At 37.8% G+C, this 24,965-nt stretch overlaps 3 protein-coding genes across 3 annotated transcripts; all 3 read right to left on the reverse strand.

Moving 5' to 3' along the window:
- Positions 1-560: 560 nt before the first annotated feature.
- LOC135790380 (transcriptional enhancer factor TEF-1-like) lies at positions 561-20,546 on the reverse strand. The gene is given in 11 exon segments (XM_065300584.1): positions 561-3,014; positions 3,079-3,313; positions 3,395-3,627; positions 3,686-3,795; positions 3,798-3,886; positions 3,957-3,997; positions 4,123-4,251; positions 4,308-4,438; positions 7,140-7,278; positions 7,745-7,866; positions 20,133-20,546. Coding segments are annotated over 11 exon segments (1,365 nt in total). The 5' UTR covers positions 20,155-20,546; the 3' UTR covers positions 561-2,900.
- A 576-nt stretch (positions 20,547-21,122) lies between these two features.
- On the reverse strand, positions 21,123-22,238 carry LOC135790127 (procathepsin L-like). The gene is made up of 3 exons (XM_065300181.1): positions 22,141-22,238; positions 21,738-22,088; positions 21,123-21,689 (listed from the first exon to the last, which is right to left on the reverse strand). Exons 1-3 carry the CDS (start codon positions 22,231-22,233, stop codon positions 21,123-21,125), a joined length of 1,011 nt encoding a protein of 336 aa, XP_065156253.1. The 5' UTR covers positions 22,234-22,238.
- Positions 22,239-22,377: 139 nt separating this feature from the next.
- LOC135790126 (cathepsin L-like) lies at positions 22,378-24,427 on the reverse strand. The gene is made up of 4 exons (XM_065300180.1): positions 24,267-24,427; positions 23,897-23,991; positions 23,103-23,465; positions 22,378-23,035 (listed from the first exon to the last, which is right to left on the reverse strand). The coding sequence occupies exons 2-4, from the start codon at positions 23,987-23,989 to the stop codon at positions 22,469-22,471; spliced, it is 1,023 nt and encodes a 340-aa protein (XP_065156252.1). The 5' UTR covers positions 23,990-23,991; positions 24,267-24,427; the 3' UTR covers positions 22,378-22,468.
- Between the last annotated feature and the right edge of the window lie 538 nt (positions 24,428-24,965).

The raw sequence follows: 24,965 nt of genomic DNA on the forward strand, positions 1-24,965 counted from the left end.
TTTCCACACCATGTTTTTAAATTTTCATAAAATTGCCAACTTTTGAAGGGCATTTTAGGGCATTTCTAAAAGGTTTAGAGGGCTGAAATAAAATGTATCGAAGAGAGAATCTATTGAACTTTAATATGACGCTGAAAAACTTCGGGAAAGTCAATTAGTTCAGGAGATACAGGGTATTTTGTACACAATGTTTTCAAATTTTTATAAAATTGCCAACTTTTGATGGGCATTTTAGGGCACTTCCAAAGGGTTTAGAGGGCTGAAATAATATGCATCGTAGAAAGGGTCTCTTTGACTATAGTATGGCGCTGAGAAACTTGGAGAAAAGTTATTATTTCAGGAGATACAGGGTGTTTTCCACACCATGTTTTCAAATTTATTTTATAGATGGAAGGTTTTGAAGGACATTTTAGGGCACATCCAACGAATTTAGAGGATTGGAAGGGTATGCATTGTATAAAGAGTCTTTCAAACCACAATATAACCGAAAGAAGCTGTAAATAAACCTGAAAATAAACTGTCGGGACATGAAGATTCGGAATGAATATAAAAACGCCATAAATTTCTTATTTTTTATATCAATTTCATTTAAAATACTGTACACATACAGATAAAAGATCGAGAAGTATAGAATAATTCTTCAATCGCTTCTTGTATTAATTTCTTTCGTAATAATATAATAATCGTATTTTGTTTTCGTCCAATTCATCTACATTTTTATGTAATTACATGATATGGCAACCGGTGATATGGTAGCTCAACATCGTAACGAATCATCGAATCGTTTTAAAAATCGTCCCTCATTATCATTTAAGCCGCCACGAAAATTGTTGGTTTGTTTGCGTGTGTGTGTGTGTGTGTTTTACGAATTTTACAAAAATCGGTATTTACACAAAAGATCTAGCATGTAGTCGTTGATTCGGTGCTGCTGCTATATAGTAGTTGATGCGCTCTTTAATTAACCTAGGACATAATCAATTGCTTACATAATCGATAAACGTAAATCTGTAATCGAACTTAGATACTAACGCTAAGTCTGTAATAATAATAAAATGGCCGATTTTTTAAAAATACACATCGTATAAAAGTACTTTTTTCTCGTTCGCTCGCTTACAAACTAAATTATGCACTGCCGAAAAATATAATTAAACATTAATCCGACTACAATTAGAGATCAAAAATAATAAATCGATATCTTATTAATTCATTGTGTAAACGAACTGAATATGTAGAAAATAAAATTAAATAAAAATCAAAGAAAAAAAGAAAACAAAAAAATCATTGCCACAAAACGTTACGAGATTGATCGCAATAAAATCATATGTTATACATATCGATAAAATCTGAGTACCAATCAATAATCAAAACTTCAATCTCAGTTTATCTATCATCTTCACGTTGATTAACATCTCAATTTCGATTAGACCACGGAAGATTGCACCAAATTTGCGTGTAAAAAATACTATTGCAACGAAACTCTCAGTACGATATATTATTCTGCGCTGAATCTAAAATTAATAGCAAAAGTCTAATACGATTATCATCATGTAATCATCTTCTCCTCCGCATCATCATCATCATCTAGAATTGCTGCTAGTCGCTTACATTATCCGCTAAAAAAGGTACTCGCGTAACATTTATCAAATAAACTTTAGCAAAAAATTATTTAAAGTACACTTTCGCTGCTCGGCAAAATTAAAACCAAGATTTGATGAACACAAAGCCAGGAATCGCATTAAACAATTAATTAAACCGCCAATACTGTTCGCTCCAAAAGTGTTGATATACGTCTTGGTCATGTTCTCATTTTTCAGTTGCGCATTCGCTTCAATCATCATTTCATTAATTATAATCGTAATATATCTATTTTATATAATTTATATATAAATCTATGTATATAAAATCATCACATAAATATGTATTAATAGCGAAATGTTTAATTTTGTTGTAATTTTTGTCAGTATCCTTGTTTTTCTCTTTCTGTATCGTATCTTTTTGTAGCGTGTGTGTTTTGATATTTGCGCTTATTCCGGCGGCAACATTACAATTTACACCTTACAACCTGTGCTCCGTCGCTTGGTTTATTGTTTAATTGTTATTGATCGAATTATTGTCATCTGCAATCCGTTTCAGTATCATTGTCTTCTACTCCGGCGATTGCAATAAATTCTTAATAATACATTTAAATTTAGAAAAAGTTCTCTCTCTCCCCAACCGTGTAAATTCTGTTTATCTGCTACGTCTACATCCAGGACAATTTCAGCTGCAATTTCCCTCACAACCAATTTCATTGGTTCGGCCAAGTGTTTCCGTATTCGAGCTACCTCACATTCACATTCATCATCGTAATTTGTTTCTCTCGATACAAACAAAAAGTGTGTGTAAAAATTGCACAAAACTTGCTGATATTTGTAAGTACAGATATGTGTTCTCTCGTCGTAAAAAAATATCGGTTCCGGTTGTGTAAAATAAATAAAATTCACAATAAACTAATAAAAAGTACGATGCCGATTGTTGGCGACTGAGATTACCATTCATAATTTCACGCGTTTTTTTCTCTCTCTCTATATAAGATATCAATTCGTCTCCATGGATCATAGTTTTCCATATGGCGCACATCAGTAAACTAATTCATTAATACTATCATTCTTTTTATAATAAAGGTGTGTGTAATTAGGCACTGCGTGTCAGGCTGTCGAGCGACGGCGATTGGCATCCTGGATCGCCATCGTCTTGATTTCTTCTTTTTGTTAAAGTTTATCCTTATTTGTTATTTGATTCCTTACATCGTATCCATAAATAGAGTACATACATCGAACGGGCGGAGAGGTGCGTTAGTAGGACTTCGCCGTTGTACGTGTTTCGGGGGAGGTGGTGGGTGGAATTCGGCGCTTACACTACTAATCTTTCACTAGTCGATAGATGTGATGCTGGGCGCCGTGTTCGGATGTCGACACCTCAAACACGTACGCCGTGCAGAGCAACGTCTCCTGCGTGTCACGATTACTCACCACCTGCAGAAAACCAAACAAAAATTAATATTATTAAGTTTTATTTGATTTTAAGATTATATCTTACTTGTAATATCGTAAAGTTTTCCAGCACGCTGTTCATCATGTACTTTTCAGGCAGATGCTTCAACTTGTGGATGAAATTAATCATGTATTCACACATCGGTGACCGGTGAATGCGATAAACAAACCGTCCGTTTTCATATCGCGCGTATTCCGTCTCAACCTTCTCTACGACCTGCTTGCCGAACGAGCACACCTTTGTGCTACACGTTATTGTCATATTTTCATTACTTTCATACCTAAAACATTCGCCGACAAAAATGTTAATTCACAAGCATTTAAAATGCGCGTGTAAAACATGAAATTATTGAAAAACTTACGAGCTTGTAACACCGTAGAAAGCACCGGCCTCGTCCTGCACGTTCGTATTGAGATCCGCCCAGAATTTGACAAGGAAGAAGGCGTTCTGCGGGCCCTTGTCGTAGAGCTCCTTGAGACCGCCCTTCTTCTCCGGGAATTTGTCGTAGATTTGTCGCACATCAACGGCCTCCAGCAGTGGATCCGAATAGGTAATGGCGGGCCCGCCAATGTGAACAAAGAGATGCCTCTGGTACTGCAACACAAAAATAAACAATTAAAGAAAAGTAGAAGAAATAGTTGCAGGTATGTACTTCGTCTTTGCTGCCCACTGATTCCTCCCGATTGGTAGACTCCATAAAGGCGGAAAACTCGACCAACCGCAATTTGTGCGTGGCAATCGCGCGGCCTTCCCACGGCGGCGGGGCGGCGCTTGTAACGCGCCCACCTCCCCGCTGGATACCGCCGTTGCCGGTTTCCCACCAGGATAGGTACTTTGAGAGAAGGGTTTCACACTAAAATGTTCCCTTTTGATAATTTTACATTATTTACACAACATTTTTAAGAAACAGGATTAATACTTACTCTTGAGACGTGCCCGGCTGAAGTCCAGGTTGCCAAAATTGCTACAAATTAAATACGAATTAATTCATCCGATAAACAAACAAACACATAGAAACAGCTAAGCAGTGAGCAGCGATGGCGGCGATGGCGGCGGGCGGCAAACGGCAGCGACAGCAAACCCACTTACCGGCGGGGCGACAGGTGTGGGCGGATAGAGCTGCAGCTGCTTGCCGTGCATCGCCGCCGTCGCCGACACAATCTGCGCGCTGGACATCGTTGACATCGTATGCAGCGTCTTCTCTTTTACCGTATGATCCTGCTAGTCATCAACGTTATTCCCAAAAATTTCAAAAACAAAAATAAACCACCTACCACTTTTAGTTTGGCTTGAATCTCCCGTAATTTCCGGCGGGCAAGAACCTGTATGTGACTGCTGACTTGTTTCCGCGTGCGCGTCTTCCCCGTCCGCAGTTTGATGTACCTCGCGATGAGCTCGTTGCGTCCTGTGGAATGCGATTCGAATCAAAATTAAAATTGCACAGGTACACAACGCCGAAACAATTACAAAACAATATTTTACCAGTTTAATATAAATAAGAATCGGGAAGAATGCGAGAAGAAACAGTACGCTGCGAAAACCCGAGACTTTCCAGGAGGAAAGAGGGGGGTGAGAGTGAGCGGGATTTTCGAAGCATTTTCAACATTTCCACCCGCAGCAACAGTGCCCGGCAGCGGCAGCAAAGACACGTCTTTATTTATGCGCGGAGTTTGTTCGGCAAGCGCGTCCGACCGAGACAAACGAAGGAAGCGGCGGCGAAGGGGTTGATGTTAGCGATGCTCGCTTATTGTGGTAGTAAACTCGTCCGGGCGCGGAGAAGTTTCGAGTGCGAGCGATCAGGAGAGCGAGATGGTTGGGAAAGAGGGTCAGGGTGGAAACTGCGCGCTGCGAGGTTTGTAGCGAAAAGCCAAGCGAAGACAACCCCCAAATACAAAGTGTACACGAAAACCAAACAAAAAAGTAATAAAATAAAAACCAATACATATCAAAACCTATCAAAACCATAAAACAAATACGATTTAAAATCATAAAAAATATTTTTTTAAAGAAATAAATGTTAACACTTTGTATATCAGAGGATATTCCGCGCGCTTCCTGTTGGACGCCGACGCACGCATGTGAGAATGTGTGCGGGGGAGCGCGACCGAGGGTGGAAGCGCCCGGAAAGGGCACGAAACTATGTCAAGAATGTGCAATTAGTGAGCGAGCAAGTAAGCGCTGCTGCCGGCTTCGCATCGAAGGGTGGGCCAGGCCCAGAGAGAAGAAAATATAAAGAAGGACGGCTGCCGCCATCAGAGCTCTATCCTCGCCCGCTCCCATCTACATAAACCAGAACATCAGGGTTTGCGCAAAGTGGAACTTTTCAAAAACAAAAAGAAAAAACACAAAATAGAAACAAAATCTAAGTCAGACATTTAATGGCGAATAGTTCAAGTCGTTCGAATGGCGATAAATTAGTGACACAAATATGTTTTTACGATTATCAGCGCAGCATTGCGCTGCGAATGTGACTCAACACCGTTGTGTGTGTATGTGCGGCGAATTTTACTGCTACTCGTATTTGCGCGCATAAACAGCTAAACGGTTCGCAATTATAACTTCTGTCTTATCTGCTGCGGCTGTTTAGCCGCGCCGTCATACAAAGTGCGGCGTCATGCACACAACGCTTTAAATCATTCGCGTGCGCTGAATGATATGCGCCCAACACCCGGTAAATATGCCTTCATACGTTACGCATTTGCAAGTCTAATGATGTCAGAGAACTACCGATATAATTGCCCGATTCCCCTTGCACTTATGCGCTATTTTTATTTTTTTCTATATATTTTAAATGCGAAACGTCGACGACAAAGGGAAACCGAGCGTTTTGCAGGTTCATTGCGTTCGCTTACCTTCTGCTTCGCCTGCCTTTCTTTCGATTACTCACGCAATAAATGCATTACACGATTACAATAACCGGCATGACAATGTTTTCATTTTACTTTTATTTCGTATAGAAAAAACTACACTTTTCGCTGCCTGGAGAGTACCACCTGTAGAACTAGCAGAAACAATGTTTGAGTGTTTTCCCAACTCTCGGAGTTTTCCGGCGTGCGCGCGCGCGGTATGTAATTTTTCACCGCACAAAGGGCGAAATGAAACATAATCAAGCCGGCAACAAAGAGCCACTCGACGTTTTAGTTCATTTGGTTTTAGTGGCCGGTGAAAAACGACCGAAATGGAAATAAAACGCGGAACAATAGTTGCTTGGTCGTTTATAAACGACAATTCCAACACCAGAAACAGACAAAGACAGAGTCCAATAAAAACCAGTGGGTGGGTTTCCTTGGACATTCGTGACTATGCGCCGGCTGAGAAAAACCAAAAACGACGACGATAGCGCTCCTATTCCGAAGTGGACATCAAGGGTTGGTATGCGGACAATGGAATCGGAAGCTCAAGACGACGCAGATGCAGAAAACAACCACCGCCAACCGAAGGCACCAGCCTTTATACATCTATGAAACGGAATAAGTAATAAAAATCCAGCAAGAAGGAGAATTGAATGCGAAAAAGGAAAAATTGCCGATTCTACAAAACAGAAATAAAAACCAACACACGTGTGAGTGGAGACGGTGGACATGAACCACCCATGGCTATCCACCTCATCCCACTTTCCGGACTTCCGAGAAGACGCAGCGCGCACACTATTGACCCAAGTCACCACTCCACTCTCCACTCTCCACTCTCGAGTCTAGTGTCCGGGCACTAAGCAACTGGAGGTGGAAAAACCGGACCCGAACTGCAATTTCTGCATTTCACGAAATCTCTTTCCATTGCCATGTCTCGTCACGTCATGTCATGCAAAACAGAATGCAATTGTCTACAAGAATACGAGTCTCAGGACTCTCACAAGTTTCCCGGGACAAGAGGGTGTGTGCGAGGTGGCAGCGTGGAAAATCGAAAGCGATCGAGTGTTATAATATGATTCGCACACACATGACAACGTCCAGAATCACATTCTCCGAAAACAGCCTCCAAACATTCAATACTCACACATACATGGCGAAAAGAAAAAAAAATGGGGCGTGTCTTGAGTTTCGGTCAAGTGGAAAGCAATAAAGTTTCCCCGCGTGCGTGCTATATATTTCTTCTCGGGTACTTACCATACATTTTCCCTTCATCGGAGAGAATGATTTTCCGTCGGCCGCATGGCGGGTATATGGCCAACGCCTCCTGGAAGGACTGCTCGATGTCCGGACTCCAGACACCTTCGGCGTCGGCCGCCGCCATATCTTTTTCGTCCTGCGAATAACAAACGCACATGATGCACAAACATTCACTAAAACTCAATTAAAACATTTCCCGCATTTATATTAGAAAATGCGCTCAAAAACATGTCAATAAACATGAAAATAAATAAAACGGCCGGGATTTAGCGTAAACATCGTATTGTTCCAAATCGGCGATTAGTCCGATTTAATTAGTTTCAAGTCGATGACGTGCCGGACCCGATGACGTTTGCGGTCGCGTCAATTCAATCCCACTATGATGCTGTGTGTTCCGAGTGTGATTACGTCCACAAAACTCAATAAAAATGTTATCAATGTTTTTAGATTTTAGTAAACATAAAATTAGTAAGACTAGAAAGAGTCATATTGAAATGTATGATGTTTATTTTTAACCAAATCGAATAATATATCATCAAACGCGCGTTTCATGCGCGCGGAAAATCACTTCTCTGGTTTATAAATAAAATAATCGCACTTACATCGCTCATGTCCCCGACATCGAGGTTTTTCGTGTCCGGACCCGGGCCATTCGCATCGGCCGCGGGTCCTGTGACCGCTGTCCACGGTGACGAAATCGTGCCTGCACTTAATAACGTACCACCTGAAACAATAAAAAAACAGAAAAATTTATACACATTGTATGTAATATTTATGTAATATTCTAGCCCTTGGTATTCGTACCAAGAACAATAAAACGCGGTAATGTTTTCATCCACTATTTAATATAGCGTGTTGTCGACCAATTTCGGCTCGAGCAAGTATTTATTATTGCGCGAATAAATAATATTATGACTTTTCAGTTTTTAGCTATTACTAGTTGCGCGCGATATCGTATCGAAAGTAATTTCGCCGGAATTCGGCATTTTCGCGAATGCTGTGTTTAGAGCGCGGGCGGAAAAAACACCGAGGGAAAAATGTGATTACAAAATACAAAAGCGTTCGCAAATAAAGTGCAACCTGAGCACCAGCGCACGAGTGAGCGTTTGGAGAGGGGTGGTGGCTTTTCACCTCGAATTTTCCGGCTCGTCCCGGCGCTTATTGTCTTTATAAATGCGCCGTGTTTGTTACGTATATTACGCTTCTACGAGTAGGTACGCTTTCAATTACATACAATATGTCCGCGCAGTAATAAAAAATAAACAAAATATTACCACAAAAAATTACAACATTTATTGAGTGTAAATATTATTTTTATTCATGCGAGTAAATATTTTTTTATTATGTGGACACAGTGTATGTTTGCGCTGCGGTAGCCGCCGCCGAGCAGCGGGCGCACGGGCTGTAAATTCACCTCGTAATGACGGGCGCCTGACGGTATGGAATGCGGCCCTTAATATCATACACATGCACACGTCGGCGGCGCGGCGGCGGCGGCAATATAAACGCGCGCGCTCGGCCGTTTCGGGTCGGCGCACACAACAATTCCGAGGGTGGGTTACGTACAACCACCACGCATCTGCGTTTATTCGATGTGTACTTACAAGCAAGGACAATGTTGAAATTTATTTTCAACTAGTGAATTTCCTCAACAACAACAACAGAAAAAAAACTACGCTTTGATTCACAAATCGATAGGTATTTAATTGCGAAATTAATTAAACGAAACATTTGACCAATCAGGCCGAAAATAACACATCAACACATCAATGACGTCCGGCGGGGGTGGGGTTGTTTTGGTATGCTCAAATAAAGTGCGCGAAACGAGGGCGCAGTGGTCGTTTAATTAATTCCGCACGGCCCTTTTAATTAAAATATCACCCCGTGTGTTCAACTACTACACAACTACCTCCAGAAAAAATCTCACAAAATTCGATAATAATTCCATCAGTTAAAATCGAAAATGTTTAAATTTTGTTATAATTTCCCGAGGCCTAAACTACCCTCTTCGGTAATGCGTGCGGTCGGGTGTGGAATTGTTACCACGCGCAGACAACAGGAGACAACAAAGAGACGGTCCGGTCGAGCGCGTTTAATAACTGGGGACCGTTAATAACCGCCGTCGGTATATCACCCCGCACGTCGAGCGCGCCGGCAATGGGACACGGACAATACAACCCCGGCCTCCACCGCCGCCTTCCACTTCCACACTCAATTGCGCAGTTTTCCACGCTACTATCCCGCATTTGCCCAAGATAGGAAAGTCGCAAGGCACAGGGGGATGCAGGAGGACAGCCCCATTGTCGTCATTATCAGTTTCGCACGTCGTGGATATTTATTGCCTAATTATAACGGGACCAAAGATTAATAGCGTAAATTATAAAAATTTTGGTTTGAAAAAAGTTAGGGGGAGTGAAATACCGGTATACCGGTTATTTTTAAATTCAAATGTCAATATTTTTCATTAAATATCATAAATAAAATAATTTATTTATAGCCTAAATTGAAAAATACCGGTATTAATACCGGTATACCGGTATTTTTCCAAAAACACAAAAAATTTTCAAAACAAAAATGAAAAACGAATAAATTTTCTTACAATTGAAGAAAAAAATTAATTTTTCGATATCGGTATACCGGTTATTTTAAATTCAAATGTAAATATTTTTAATTAAATATCATAAATAAATTGATTAATTTATAGCCTAAATATAAAAATACCGGTATTAATACCGGTTAACCGGTATTTTTTTCATACACCGATAATTTTCAATACAAAAGTCAAAAACTTAAAAATTTATTTTCATTCGATTGAAGAAAAAAATAATTTTTCGATATCGGTATACCGGTATTGAAATAAAAACTCCCAACATCTCTATTTCCGATTTGTAAAAGTACTTGTCCCGGTTGTTCTACAAGTGTAGAATGGAAGCATACAAGAGTTTTTTGTGCTCTTTGCGCTCGCGCGCTCGCAGCAGCGTTGAAAGCTTTATTATTTTATTGTTGACGTTATTGTGCGGTAAAGTTGATGGTCATCGGTTGGCGAGGCGACGTTGCCGTAGCGCCTAGGTTGAGATCAAAGGCGAGTGCCTAGAAAACCTTACCAACGAGAAGAACTAGTCTCCGGAGACTGGCAGCGAGAGAAATGAAAGGGTACCCTGGGTGCCCCACCATATCAACATGTGTGCACATGTGCACAATCTATACTTACACCTAATGTTGCAAAAAATAATAAAATCAACAAAATTTTGAAGAAATTTTGATCTAATTTTTAAAAATTTATGCGATTTTGATGATTTTTTACCGTTTTTACCAGAGTACCTGGTCTAGCACGAAGAAAAGAGAAGGTGAGGTAACATTTGGTGAGTGTACCAACACTTGCAACGGGCTTGCAACCGCGCATGACGAGATGACTCATTCAAAAACTCGTTTTCTATGGGTCGGCAACGCGCGCGCACGCCTTACCTCTACCATACCATGATGTCTTACCATGTGTATTCTTGCGTGTGCATCCGAAAGGTAGGTAAAATGTTAGATACACGCTCGCACAACACTAATCACGCGTTAAACTTAATTTTAGAGTGAATAAACCAGTGACTCATTTGCAAGTCAAACAAAATCCAAACACACTCAAACACACTCAAGCAGATATATTAGCGAGTGTCATCGAAAAATGAACATGACTCACACAATTACACAAACGAATTCGCAATAATTAATAATCGAGTGGAGTGCGAATTTCGAGTTTTATCTATTTTCGCCGCGGTGATAACAGCTTAGTCACACAATCAAGTAGAGAAAAAAACACACTATTGTTACGATTATCATCAGCTCAATCATCTGATAATACCGGATATTGTTAATACAGTGAATGATAAACACTTTTTCGCGCCCGGGAAGAGTGAATTGAATATTTGTTGCGCGTAATAATTAACATGTTGCAAGTGCATGTGGCCGAGGTTTTAATTCAATTTGCGAATGCAAAGCGCGCCAACTCGATAGCGTATACGAGTATAATTTAACGAACTCGTTAGCGCTTCCTACACAACAACAAAACGTAACTCCAGGGAGATGAAAGCACACACAACATACAACACACAACATAGTTCGACAACTTTAACTACTTCAATATTATATTAGCAGTCAACTATTCCCACTTTCCGGTTTCTGACATTCATTATGTTATGCTGTACTCGTCGTATAGAAATTGTATGGAATTATTCACGAAATTAGTGCAAAAGCAGCTCGCAAACGATTTTTATTTAGATGGATAACTAAATCTCCATCATGTTAAAACCCAATTAGTGTATTCTGTAGTTGAAATTTCAATATAAATCTAAATCCATCTTCAAGGTTCCAAGCAGTTTTTCAACTACTACTGGTATAATAATAGCGCGAATTTTTCGTGGAATCAAAGCATCATTTAGACATCCATACAGACATCTACACAGATGCCAAAACCATAAAAACTGTGACGCAATCTATGTAACAAATGTTGCACAGTCAAACATTAGTTGGTAATGTTTTTTTAAACACCCTGTATGTTATGACTTCCTCGAAGAGTGAGTTGGTGTGTGTGTGTGCGCATCCGAAACGAGTTTGTGTTATGTGGAAATGAAAAAGAAAAAGAAAATGGAAAGTCCGGTGCGTTATGCTCGCCAGTAATCGATTAAGACTCTCATTACTGTTTAATTGTCGAATAATTCGCAATTACTACTTACTAGTGACAAGTTAGCAGGTTTTAAAATGTGTACTATGTATTTATACTCATATTACATTTATTTTTCATCATATTTTTTTGAATGGGTCTATGTTATATAACTTTTTTGTTGAATAACTTCTAAACTATTTTTAACACCCTGTAAGTTATTTTTTTTGCAATAAAAACTAACCTATGTTATTTTCCAATATTTAAACTATCTCTATCCCAAAATTTATAAAAATTGTTCCAATGGTTTTTGCTCCAAAGCGTCACAAACATACAAAATACATTTCACTCGAATTTATATCACATTGAGATTGAATACAATGAAATTAAAAAAAGGGCTGGACACGAAAATGAAAACAAAACCAGGCACAAATTCATTGTTCTCGCACGTGCATACAACGTGGGCTTTTAGTCCACGTTTCTGCCCACGAAACGCATGAATTTATGATTATCATTATCATATCGTGCTTAAAAGCTACTCCAACATACAAATCTTTCTTTTTCAGTTGCTTTTTTTTCCCTTTGCTTTCAAGGGTAGTAATGGTATAGTAAACCAACATCACAATTCATAGTCACGTACTAGGGCAGGACACGATGTTACAAAATACTACTTCATACAATATGTCACGAACTGGACATAAACACACCAAATGATTTAATACGGGGAAAAAATCGGTGAATTATGAGTTTAATACCGGTATTTTAAGGGTGACAGTAATTTTTTAATCAAAATACCGGAATACCGGTTTTGAACATCGTATAGAAAAATATATATGCTCAAAAATAAAAAATACCGGTATACCGGTTTTCATCCCGATATTTCGGTATACCGGTATTTTTTTAAAATCAAAATATCCCTATACCGGTTTTTAATATAATATTCAAAATAATATAATTTGAAAATAAAAAAATACCGGTATTTCTCACCCCTCTAAATGATTTTACTTCGTTGCTCGTTCTTTGCTTTTCAAGCCTGATTGAGTGTTTGTGAATTAGAATGGAAATGCGTCGAGGGAAAAGCAACAACTTGATGATGAAAATTGCCTCAAATCGCTTCCCTTTCAGCCTCCCTCTTGGGGCCTGCGAGCCGCCTCCGGAAAACGCAACAAGTTGCCCATATTCCCCCGCACAACCTTCACCAGCTCACGCGCGCGCACTCATTTTATTTCCATGAAATTATTTCAATTGAATAAAAATCGCGCGCGGAAAATAAGCGAAAATTTAAACTATTCGTACGCAACTATTGAGTCCGATCAGTGAGTTGAGTTATGTACGGATGTAAATTGTATAAATTTTTGGAATGTTGAACAATTTTCGATGAATATGAATATCGGCAGAGATACATTAGATATTTGCCAAACAATTTATTGGACGAGAAATGAACTAAACCTCTCTCATCATCAACATTAACACAAACACACACATATATTGATAGGTTTATCGACAGTAATCCGTCAATTTTAACTATGCACATCGGAATTATTTAACAGTTTACATCGCTTACTAGTGTGTTATTCAATCAATAATTCAATGACCATTAGCTTCACCGAAATACAATCAAATACGATTTATTTACATATACAATTTAAAATCATATTTGTATTTTTTATTCCCTGGATTTAATTAAATTTAATTTACCAGACAAGCAGGAATTGAAATAAAAATATCACAAGATTGCAAATTAGTCGCGTTTTGCGTAATTCCACATTTCTACAGAAGCGTATAAAAGTGTAGCAAGACAAACATAAAACACATAAAAAACACCAAACAAAAAAGCGCTGTAAATTGCATTATTAACAACACTAGCAACGATTATAAACACAATTCACGCGAATGTTATGATTCGTGCGCCGGAAATATTGGCACAACGAAGAATAATCACTACAATTCGCAATTTCTTCGTAATCGTTATGTGTAAATGTTTGGATATTGCTTCAAAATAATTAATTTGTTAATTCAAACAGTAAAAAATATTAATTAGTGTTATAAATGTTTGTTTTCAATTCCAGAGCCGTATTAATGAGTTTTAGATGGAAAAATATCATAAAATTGATTGATGATGATAAATAAACATAAAAAAAATGAAAATTGTGTGAATATCAGGGCTGTATTAATGATTTTTAAGTAAAAAATACTTTTAAAAGTTTATAAACATAATATCAGGCTCGTGTTAATGATTTTTTTGTAAAAAAAAAAATAATGAAGATAAAAACAGTAGAAATATTATTTAAGTAAAAAATATCAAAATGGCGTCAATTCCAGAACCGTATTAATGAATTTTATGTGAAAAAACAGAGAAATTTTGATTAATGATGATAAATAAACATAAAAAAATTAAAACTGTGTCAATATCAGGGCTGTATTAATGATTTTTAGTAAAAAATTAAAATTAATATAAAACAGTAAAAAAAGTTAAAAACACAAAATGGCGTATTCAGACCCGTATTAGTGAGTTTTAAGTGAAAAACAGAGAAATTTTTTTGATGATAAATAAACATAAAGAAATGAAAATTTTGTTAATTAATGAAGATAAAAACGGTAGAAATATTATTTTAGTTAAAAATATCAAAATGGCGTCAATTCCAGACCCGTATTAATAATTTTTAACTTAAAAAAACCTAACATTTTATTACTATTGAAAAATAAACAACAAAATAAATAAATAACCGGCGGAAATATTGACACAACAAAGACTAATACCAACAATTCGTAATGGTTACGTGTAAATATCTAATTATTACTTAAAATTAATTAATTTGTGATTTTAAAGATAAAAATTTAATCACGCTTTGTTTGGTTTTTGCCTACAACACTTCCTTTCTTTCCTGGGCAATTGTGCATTACCCGCGAATATAAATATAACTATAGAAAATGCAAAATATAAATGCATCGACAAAGAAGACAGAGACAGACATGCGCGCGCAAAGTGAAGGGAAAGTTGCAGTTGCAGTTGCAATTCGCCAGAGTCACACAGTCACATTGCAAGTATTAATATATTCATAGCCGTAATAACATTCATTCAAGCACGAAAATATAATATCTTTATATTCGCCAGCGAATTTCGAATTACTGTAAATCTAATTGAAACTAATTGAGTTCAATTTACGATTAACTGTACTGATTAAAAACTGATTAAAAAACAGGACTTCCTTTAATTTTCACCGTAATCGATAAATAAATTGGCGATTAATTGCGCGAGAAAAATGATATATTTAAGTTTAGTAATTGCCGAAGAGTTGGTGAGAGTCGGCACACGTCGTCGTCGTCGTAGGTGTTTGTGAGTTTGTGAGTATAGTTGTGGAAAAATTAAATTTGCATATCGAAAAGGTCAACAGCGATTATGCCTCTAATTACGCATCGCGCAAGTTGTTATCGCCGACGACAAAAGCATCGCAACGCGAAATATTCGCGATTGCATACAGTATAAACACAAATAGTTAAAAATAAAATCAAAATGGCGTCACTATCAGGCACGTAATTATCATTTTTGTGTTAAATAACACAAAATAGGGTTTAAATAAGGTTAGAAACGTAATATCAGGACCGGAATTATGATTTTTAATCAAAAAACTTCAAGAATTAAGGTAAAAACTCAAAATGTGGTTAATTTCAGGCCCGTATTATGAAATGTTAAGCTTAAAATGTCAAAAATTAGGTTATTTATGATAAATAAGCATAAAAATTAAGAAAACGTTAGATTCCAGGTCCGTATTAATGATTTTTAAGTCAAATATGTCAAATAAAGCATAAAAATAAAAATTACATCAATTCCAGATCCGTATTAATAATTTTCAAGCAAAATAATATCAAATAAAACTAAAAAACTCAAAACTGCCCCAATTCCAGATCCGTATTAACAATTTTTAACTAAAAAATTAAAAAATTATATTGACGATGATAAATAAACCCAAAAACAAATAAAAATGGCTCCAATATCAAACCGGTATCCCATATAAACCTAACTTTTTTCACACGATGTCAAAGTTTTGTAGGTAATGATAAATGAACAGGCCTATTTGATCAGCGACACACTCGGCTTCCTCACATCCATCGCATAAAAGGTCAACGAGGTAATCGTTTCGCTTAGTTTCTTCGCTTCCACCACCCCCACCACTCTCCACCCATAAGCCCACGAAGCGCGCAGAAGTGGTGGAAGTGGATGGACCCAACATTATTAATCTACCTGCTGGCGCAGAGAAGAAGAGAGTGAAGTTGTGCTTTGTCGCACAACGTCGGTCAAAATCAAAAGGATTCAATTAAAACAAACACACCGGGCCTACGGCCAACCGAAGACGACAGTCTCATCGCTTATATTACCGAGAATCGCGCTTGCGCTTGCGCGCTCAAAACAAATAAAGAAAAAAGCCGAGGAGACTGAAACACATCATCGGACGCGCGCGTTTTTTTCTCATCGGGTAGAACGCTAAAAATGTCTAGGAATCCCGGACACTTGTTACAGATATATGGAACGCTTAATTCCAGAGATAAACATCGAAAGCGAAGCCGGCACGCCGAGCGGAATGGCGGCCGGCGGACGAGAAATTCGAAGCGCGCCAAACGAAGAGAAGTATTTTAGTCGCACATCGCACACGAGAAGAGACAAAAGCCTCCATTTTTTTTTGTGTTGATTTTATGTTTTTAGCTTACAAGAAATTTAATTTTATTGGGAATTAAGTAGTGGTGATAACAGGACCGGATTTAGAAAAATTTAAAAAAATGTTTTGAACTAAATAAAAGTATTTTTTAAATAATTTTAAATAAAATACCGAAATACCGGTTGAAAATATATATTTCCGCTAATAATTTGCTCAAAATAAAAATATTTTACGTCGTTACACAAAGAAATTAATATAAACCAAACAATCGAGGAATACTATAAAAGGTTTAAGTGCGCATGCGCTCGCGGCTTTCAAGCGGAAACGCAGCGCACTTAACTATCATCAGCGCGCGCATACAAAGCTTAAAACATTTAATGTTAAACGTTAAAGAAGCTATAAACTCTTGTACAACGCAAAAAAGAAAAAAAAAACAAATTTTACAGCAAAACACACCTGTTTGGTACCAACTCTAGAGTTGATCCAATGTCAAAAATACACCCGTAGGTAGTATTTTGTTATCAAAGGGTTTATTTCATTATCTCGACCGCCGCGGAGCGATACATCAAACCAGGACGCGAGTAAACGTGTTGAATGTCACAAAGTTGCCTTTATGCAGACACGCAGCATTGTTGCTCGTTTGATATCGTGTGTTTTATCAAAAGCGCCTTTGATGTTATTCCACATCCTCCCGCGCGCGCGGAGCGCAAGTCGAAACCTTTCAGCCCACACAAACCACCCTTTTGTCTACGTTTACCTACTGCGTTTATAAAGCGGCAACAATTATTTTTAGCGTTTTAAAGTCTCACAGGACCGTACTTAGGATTATTTATTACCTTTCACTCGCGGAAGGTACTGAAGAAAACACCGTAAACTTCGACTTGGAACCCGCAATGGGCGTCGCTCGCAGCCTATGACTATGCTAATGAGTTAACGGTGTGTCGAGTGTGCGTCGAAGAAGACGCCAAGACGGTCAACAGACACAGACATCGAAAGAAAAAAAACAAGTCGCAAGTACATAAATAAATTAGTTTTAAGTTAAACTTGATAAAAACAATGTAAAAACTTTATTTTTTAGAGAAAAATAAATTTAAAGTGATTTCTAACTGTTTCTCGTCTTCTTTGTGGTTTAATTCATGCTTCTTGCTGATAGATAAGTGATAGCAAGTAATATGAATTTAATCGATCGTAAAATATCAATTAAATCCTCTCGGAGATTATTTTACATCGCAGGAAAGACCACGAGAAGGAAAAAAAACTGTTCATCGACGATTTTATAGTTTAAATACGTTAAGTCTCAGGTTACCTACTTACTTAAGTTATTTCCTCGCAAACATTAACCAACCGCAGACTGCTTTTTTGATTTCTAGTGTGTTTATTTAATGTTGTGAGTGATTTTATGTAACGCGTCTTCGGAAATGAAAATAATCAGTTTCGGGGAGAGTGTAGATTTGAGGTTAGAATAGTTACATGACACATAGCGCCATCTATAATATTTATACGCTGGGATTTTGTTACTCGTGTTGAGTTTTGTGATACTTTGAGAAGCCAACAGCTTCAGTGGTCGCCACACAGCAGTCAAACTCTATTTCTATAAATAACGGAAATCAAATGTCATCTATAAACACATCGACAACGCGGCGGCAGCCAACTAATCGCCGCATTCGTTCGAATCGAAGCGAATTGGAGATACGCGCTCATCTCTAATTGTGTACACCTTGACCATAGATTAAAAATAATCATAATAATAAACATAACATGTAATAATATTAATTTTTAGATAAAAATGAATAAAAATTTTAAAATTTTTTGAATGAGAATATAATTTCTCTTTGTAAAGTCACAGGAGTCTAGAAGCGACTTGGGAGACTCGATGTCCATCGTCTAAAATTAGTGCGTGTGTCGTCGTTTTGCTCTGCGAGCGTCGCGCGCCGTCGTAAATGTCGTCGACGCCGATTTCAATTTCTCGACCACGTGTGTGTACAAGTGTACCCAGAGTGTACACTTATACAGTTTCGCACCTAAATTGCACTCTGCATTGCCTGCAAAACGATTAAAAACGCGCCGCGTCGCTCTTAATTTATTTGTCTAGCTCTATATTTCCATTTCTTTGTTCTACTTCCAGTCAAAACCCGCAAAATATCAAAAATTACCATGAAAACTCCAAAGAACAATGAAATCAGTAAAACTTGATAAGTTTATATAAAATTTTCGGTGTAACAACGAAAAATATTTTTATTTCTTGCAAAATTATGACTTAGAATATTTTTCTTAAGACATGATATCGATGGTAACATTTGAAATATTGTTGTAATTATGATCTACACATCCCTACAAATTTTAATGTAAATTTTTATAAGTTAAACATGATTTTTCTGCGTATTTCTTGAGGTGCACAAACAGTTACAACAAAATTATTTAAACAAAACACAAGTGAATACAACTGAGCGACGCGGAATTCATTTTTAGACTTCAGGAAATATTTACCGGCATTTTTACTTAAGTAATTAAATTTAAAATCAGCTTACAAATGATTAAACAGATGCAAAACACGTAAAATCTCAATATTTGTTAGTTTTTTGTTCCCTACAACATAATAAAATCTCCAAACCCTGAATTTTAAGTTCAATATACCGGTATTCGGTATTTTTTTTAAATAAAAATATTGATATACCGGTTTTTTCAACACCTACGATATATTTTTACATTTGCAAAAAAATAAAATTTTATTTTCTACGTAATAACTGCAAGCGATAACGTAATAAGTAATAATAACGCAACAAAAGCGGCAAAAACCAAACATGCAAAACTAAATAACATAACATAACATAACATAACGCACGGTTGAGCAATTGGGTAAGAAAAAGTAAACTTGAATCGTCTTTCTTTGCGTTTTTTTTTTTTTCAGCTCACAAATAGAAAACTACTCTAGTGGAACCGTTTTATAACACATTTCTATGCGTTATTCGATTATAGTATGAATTTCGAGGCGCGCACAGCAAAGGAAGTTATAAATCCACATATTCTTGCATAATTATGAATTTATTGTGGCTGAATTTCTAAGAAATTTCTTAATTAATCGATGATTTGCGTCAAATAATGACGCGCGATTGAAAACATAATCAGATCGATCACGTGAACAATACCCAATAAAATTTTACGCTACACTTTTGATTTTACGAGTATTTCGGTAAATTTTACGAGATATCAACAAGTGTACCCCGACAAGGTTCAATTTTTTCGAGAGTTGCAACGCAAAAAATGACAAAAATCAACCGAAAAACACGATTTTTTTCGGGAAAAAACTCGCTAATCATATTTAATTACTTATTTACTTTGCATAGAGAATGCAAAATATGCATTACGAAATTTCCAGCCGTTTTCCCCGGTTGGTAATTAAAATAATTCACAAATATTCATTTTTCCAGGCGTAATTAAGTAAAAAACTATTTTTTGAAAAAAAAATTGATATTTTTACATCAAACGACACCGCAAACACTCAAAAAATGTGGATTTCAAGCGGAAGAAAACCAAAACATTCCGTTTACGATGATGATCAAGCAGTAAACCAGTGGTATTTGTTAATTTACTTCAGCTTACGTCAATAACTTGTAAATTAACAACAAAATCACTTGAAATATACGCGAATTCCTATTGGAATTGACGCGTTTTTTAAGTTTTACTAACCTGAGCTGAACCAAGCGTTCATTTAAGCTGGTTGGTCGCGGAAAATCACATTAACAACAATTGGAACTTATTAGAAACTTATGATACAACTTAAAACTCTTGTTTTGTTGGTTAAATGTGTGTAATCCAAGCGATTGCTGCACTTGTTTGAACCGAAACAAATGGAAATCGTGTGCGTGAAAAGATGGTCGCGATTAATTTGTTGACAGTTGCCGTGACAACGACGGAAACAGTTGACGATCGCGGCTCACACCACCGGCGGCCGCCGCCCGCCGCAAGCACATTTTTCTTCCAGCGCACAATATTCGCACCGCTCCGCGTTGATCCGCTGCGTGTATTAATCGCGCGATGCGTTTTTGTTTCGTTTGTCGCGAGTTGATTGCGAGAGGCGGCTCGTCGACGACGCCGCGCGGTTTCGGAGAGCCGTGTGCGCTCACGGCGCGCTCGACGCACCGACGGCATCGACGCGCACACACAGGCATGACAAGTATGTAAACTATTGTAGGAATTGCGGACGCATTGCTCGCATTCCCGACGCCGTGCGGACGACGCCGACGCGGCGTGGAGGCGCCGCCGCCGCCGATATCGATGCAGTACTTACCGAAAATCGTGTCGGAGACGCTCGCCGCCGGCTGCCGCACAAATCGGGACGGATATCGGCCCGTAAATACGAGAACGCCACTCTTGTTATTGGTATGCCAGGAATGGTACAAAGAATCTAGACAACGCAACGGTCACGGCGCACCTGAAACGGCGCATCGAACGAACGGCAACGCGCGGCGCGCTCGGCTAGGCCCGTTCACCGTACACGCACGAACTTACTTCGGCTGCTACATTAACTCAACCGCCATCTGCACGGCACACAAATAAACTAAACAGAAAAATATTGCACAAAACAACCACCAACGCCATCTATCGCAACCTAATAAACTAAAAAAAGAAAACTGTAATTTTGCTTTATAAATAAAAATAATTTAATTAATAAATAAACTAAACTAATGGATAAATGCCTTCTGTTGCGACACCACAATGATTACCCCTATTCCTAGCCACTTTAATATAACCCTGATCACCCCAACTAGTCCCCCAGGAGTTTTTCACCAACCAAAAATCTTCACCATTTTCAGTGGTACCGTACCCAACTGCTAAAACAGCATGATCCAAATCTTCTGTTTTACACTTAGGCTCATAATAAACACCTTTGGAGTAATGTTGGAATGTTTCTTGACTTGCATCGATTGCAATTGCAATGGGACCAATAGTAGCAACAGCTTGCATCAATGCTTCCTCATTACCCTTTGGTAAATCAACAAAACCATTGGTAATGGCGCCGGATTTCTTCGCATTGTACGCACACTTCTGATCCTTAGCTTCATAGGGATAAGCCTCTTCAGTATCAATACCTTTATTGTCTTTTATATAACGAAATGCATTATCCATGTTTCCGCCATTACAACCATGGTTACCATACTTGGTAGAGCAATCAACCAGGTTCTGTTCACTCAAGGAGACAAGTTTAGATGTTTTACGAAAGTGTTGTCCTTCCAGGGCACCAGTCTGGTACAAAAACATTAAAATTTGAAGTGTTTTGGTGTTTTCACTTACAGCACTGAAACTCCAACAGGACCCACATTGTTTCTGGTCCTTGACATGTGTAACAGCTCCCTCTGTGCGCCAATCCACTTCCTTAGGCATGCAGACATGTGCAGGAGGGATAAAAGCAACAGGACCTTCTTTTGTGTCATCAAAAGGGTCCAGAGTTCTGTTGTAACCATTTACAATGTGGATAAACTCATGGTGCAGCATATCAGACCATGTATTGAGGGATAATTTATAATTCACCAAGCCTATATCGTATAATTGGTTGTGTTTGATGACTTTATGAGCGTTTTCCATGAACACTTTCATCCGGAACTTCTCTTCAGTCTCACTATCATATTGTTTATCTTCCTGAGCCTTAAAATTGTGTTTATTAACAAGATATACATGGTTTTAGGCTGGTACCTACCAGGTAAGCTCCCCATTGTCGTGTTACCTCATCATAATAAGACCCACAAAGGGTATGTCTCAAAATGGCGACCAGGATAACCAAACTTTTCATTTCTGTTCACATTCAGAGCAAAACATCAACTGAAAGTGTTTTTTTTTCATGTATAAATGCTTGAAGAAAAGTGTTTTTTGCTTTTATTTAATCATTCAATAAAAGATTGCGGGTTATTGTCTGTGTTTTACCAACAAACACGGCTTAAAATAACTCTATTTATTCGTTTTTGGCATTTTGAGCAACTTAACTCTAAAAATGATTACAATACAAAAGAATCTTCACTGAATTCACACTAAACCAAAGGATAGCTGGATTGGGTAGCAATGCCACAATGATTGTCCCTGTTCCTCGCCATTTTGATGTATCCACCATCACCCCAGCTGTCACCCCAGGAGTTCTTCACCAACCAATAATCTTCGCCCTTTTCAGTGGTGCCATAACCAACAGCCAAGACACCATGATCCAATTCCTCACTGCTGCATTTGGGATCATAATAAACTCCTTCGGAGTATAATTGAAAGGTCTCCTGGCTGGCATCGATGGCAACAGACACTGGTCCAATGGTTGCAATGGCTTTCATGAGGGCTTCCTCATCACCAGAGGGAATGTCAACGAAGCCCTTATCAGTGGCACCGGAGTTCTTCGGGTTGTATCTGCATTTGTCATCTTCGGCTTCATATGGGTAGGTTTTCTCTGTGTCCAGACCATGGTTGTCTTTGATGTAACGGAAGGCGTTGTCCATGAGGCCGCCATTGCAACCATTGTTACCGTATTTACCAGAGCAGTCAATCAAGTTCTGTTCACTCAAGGAGATGAGTTTACCAGTTTTACGGAAGTGTTGACCTTCAAGAGCTCCAGTCTACAGAAAAAATTAGGTTAGTAATGATTTTATTCATGTTTTCTGTATGAAAAGAAGAAATATTTACCGCACTGAAACTCCAGCAGGATCCACAATGTCCCTGGTTCTTCACAACGGTGACAGCGCCCTCTTTACGCCAATCCACTTCCTTGGGGACGGTAACATGAGCAGGAGAAATAAAAGTAACACCCTTATCATTCTCATCCTGGAATAATCCACTGGATCTACCCAGGCTGCGATTGTATCCGTTGACGGTGTGCACAAACTCATGATGCAACATGTCCGCCCATTTATTCACTCCTAATTTGTAGTTAACCAGTCCCATCTCGTACATCTGGTTGTGTTTGGCTACTTTATGTGCGTTCTCCATGAAAATCTTCATTCTGAACTTCTCTTCTGTTTCGCTGTCATATTCTTTCTTGTGTTGCAGCTAAAAGCAATAAAAATTGATCAAAATAAATAATCAGTCGCCATTTTGTATTCATGTAAATATAAAACATGCAATTTGATATGGATAATATTGTAAATTGTAAACAATGCACAATCGTATGAACAAAAACAAACTATTTTGATAACAGGACCGAATTGAAGCGTATTTGTGCCCTGAGGTCATCGAAAGTCACAACGGCCAGCGATTAAAATGTCGCGCGTGATCATTATTCATCATATCTGAATATCCAGCATGAAAATAATCCAATTAGAAGCAAAAAAACAAGTTGCTAATTGGATTAGTGGCATTCTGCGAACTCAACTTCCAAATTCGCATGTTGTGAAGTCACAGATCGTAAAAACACACACAAATGTTATGGTTGTGTGTGTGTGTGTGAAGGGGAAACACGTGATTATGTACAGAAAAAATACCTTAAAAGATGCCCATTGTTCCGAGACAAGGTCAAAGAAGGACACGCACTGAGCGATCCCTACAAGGGCGGCCAGAACCAGTAATCCCTTCATACCTGCGAAGAACACAAAGAAAACATTAGAAAATCACGTTGTGCATGTGTACCACCATTTTGAAATCAATCAAAACAAAGAAAAAATCATAAAAATTTCGCCATTTTGTAAAAATCACTATTTCATCACAAAATAAACATTAAAATTAACTAAAAATACGTGAATATGATTTAAATACTTGTAAATAATTAATTTATTGCATAATTATTGTTTAAATAATAGTTTAATGTTGAATTAAAGCAAAAACATTGAAATTTTATGTTCATTGTTCACTTACTGGTTTCTATTGCGTTTTTTGGTGTTGTATTACAAGTTGTTCACTCAGCAGAGCACGGAATCCAACTGATTTCGACCGTCGAATGCCGCCAGCAAGTAACTTCCCTGTTTTTGTTTAGGTCAGATCATCAGATGGTCCGTTTTGCGTTTTGCTGTCTGTTGAATCATCGACCTCCGGACTGGCTGATTCAGTCTTTCCCCTCCATGCACGGTGATAAAATGTCTTGCGCATTGATCCGAAGCGGCCCAATCACATTCTGTGGTTTAAATAGTTTATACTATCAATAATAGTGATTCAAAATGGCGTCCTTCAATGGTAAAACAAAAGAATTAATTATTTCGGAGAATTTTGTGATTTTTGTTAGTTTTTTAGTGATTATATGTAAAGTAAATGAATTATAATGATTATTAGTGATTAATGTAGTTAAATAATTGATACATAGTGATGGTAAATGTTTATTGGTTAAATATAAATAATTAATTATGGATTATACAGAAAAACGTCTTTATCTTATCTTAAAATGTGTTGAATATTTACAAAAGACGTAAATTATAGGTCAATAGGTTGTATTTTATACGTTTTATGTGATAAAATGTGTTATTATTGTTTAATAAATTGTTTTTAAACGTATAAACAAAAAATAAATTCAAAAAAAATAAAAGTAGTGATGTTTTAGTAACAAACTAAAAGTTGGTAGTG

This window comes from Atheta coriaria, unplaced genomic scaffold (genome assembly GCF_025399875.1).
Source record: "Atheta coriaria isolate IRGN ID8LTWV9N9 unplaced genomic scaffold, Caltech_Dcor_3.1 hic_scaffold_4_pilon, whole genome shotgun sequence".
Lineage (NCBI taxonomy): Eukaryota > Metazoa > Arthropoda > Insecta > Coleoptera > Staphylinidae > Dalotia > Dalotia coriaria.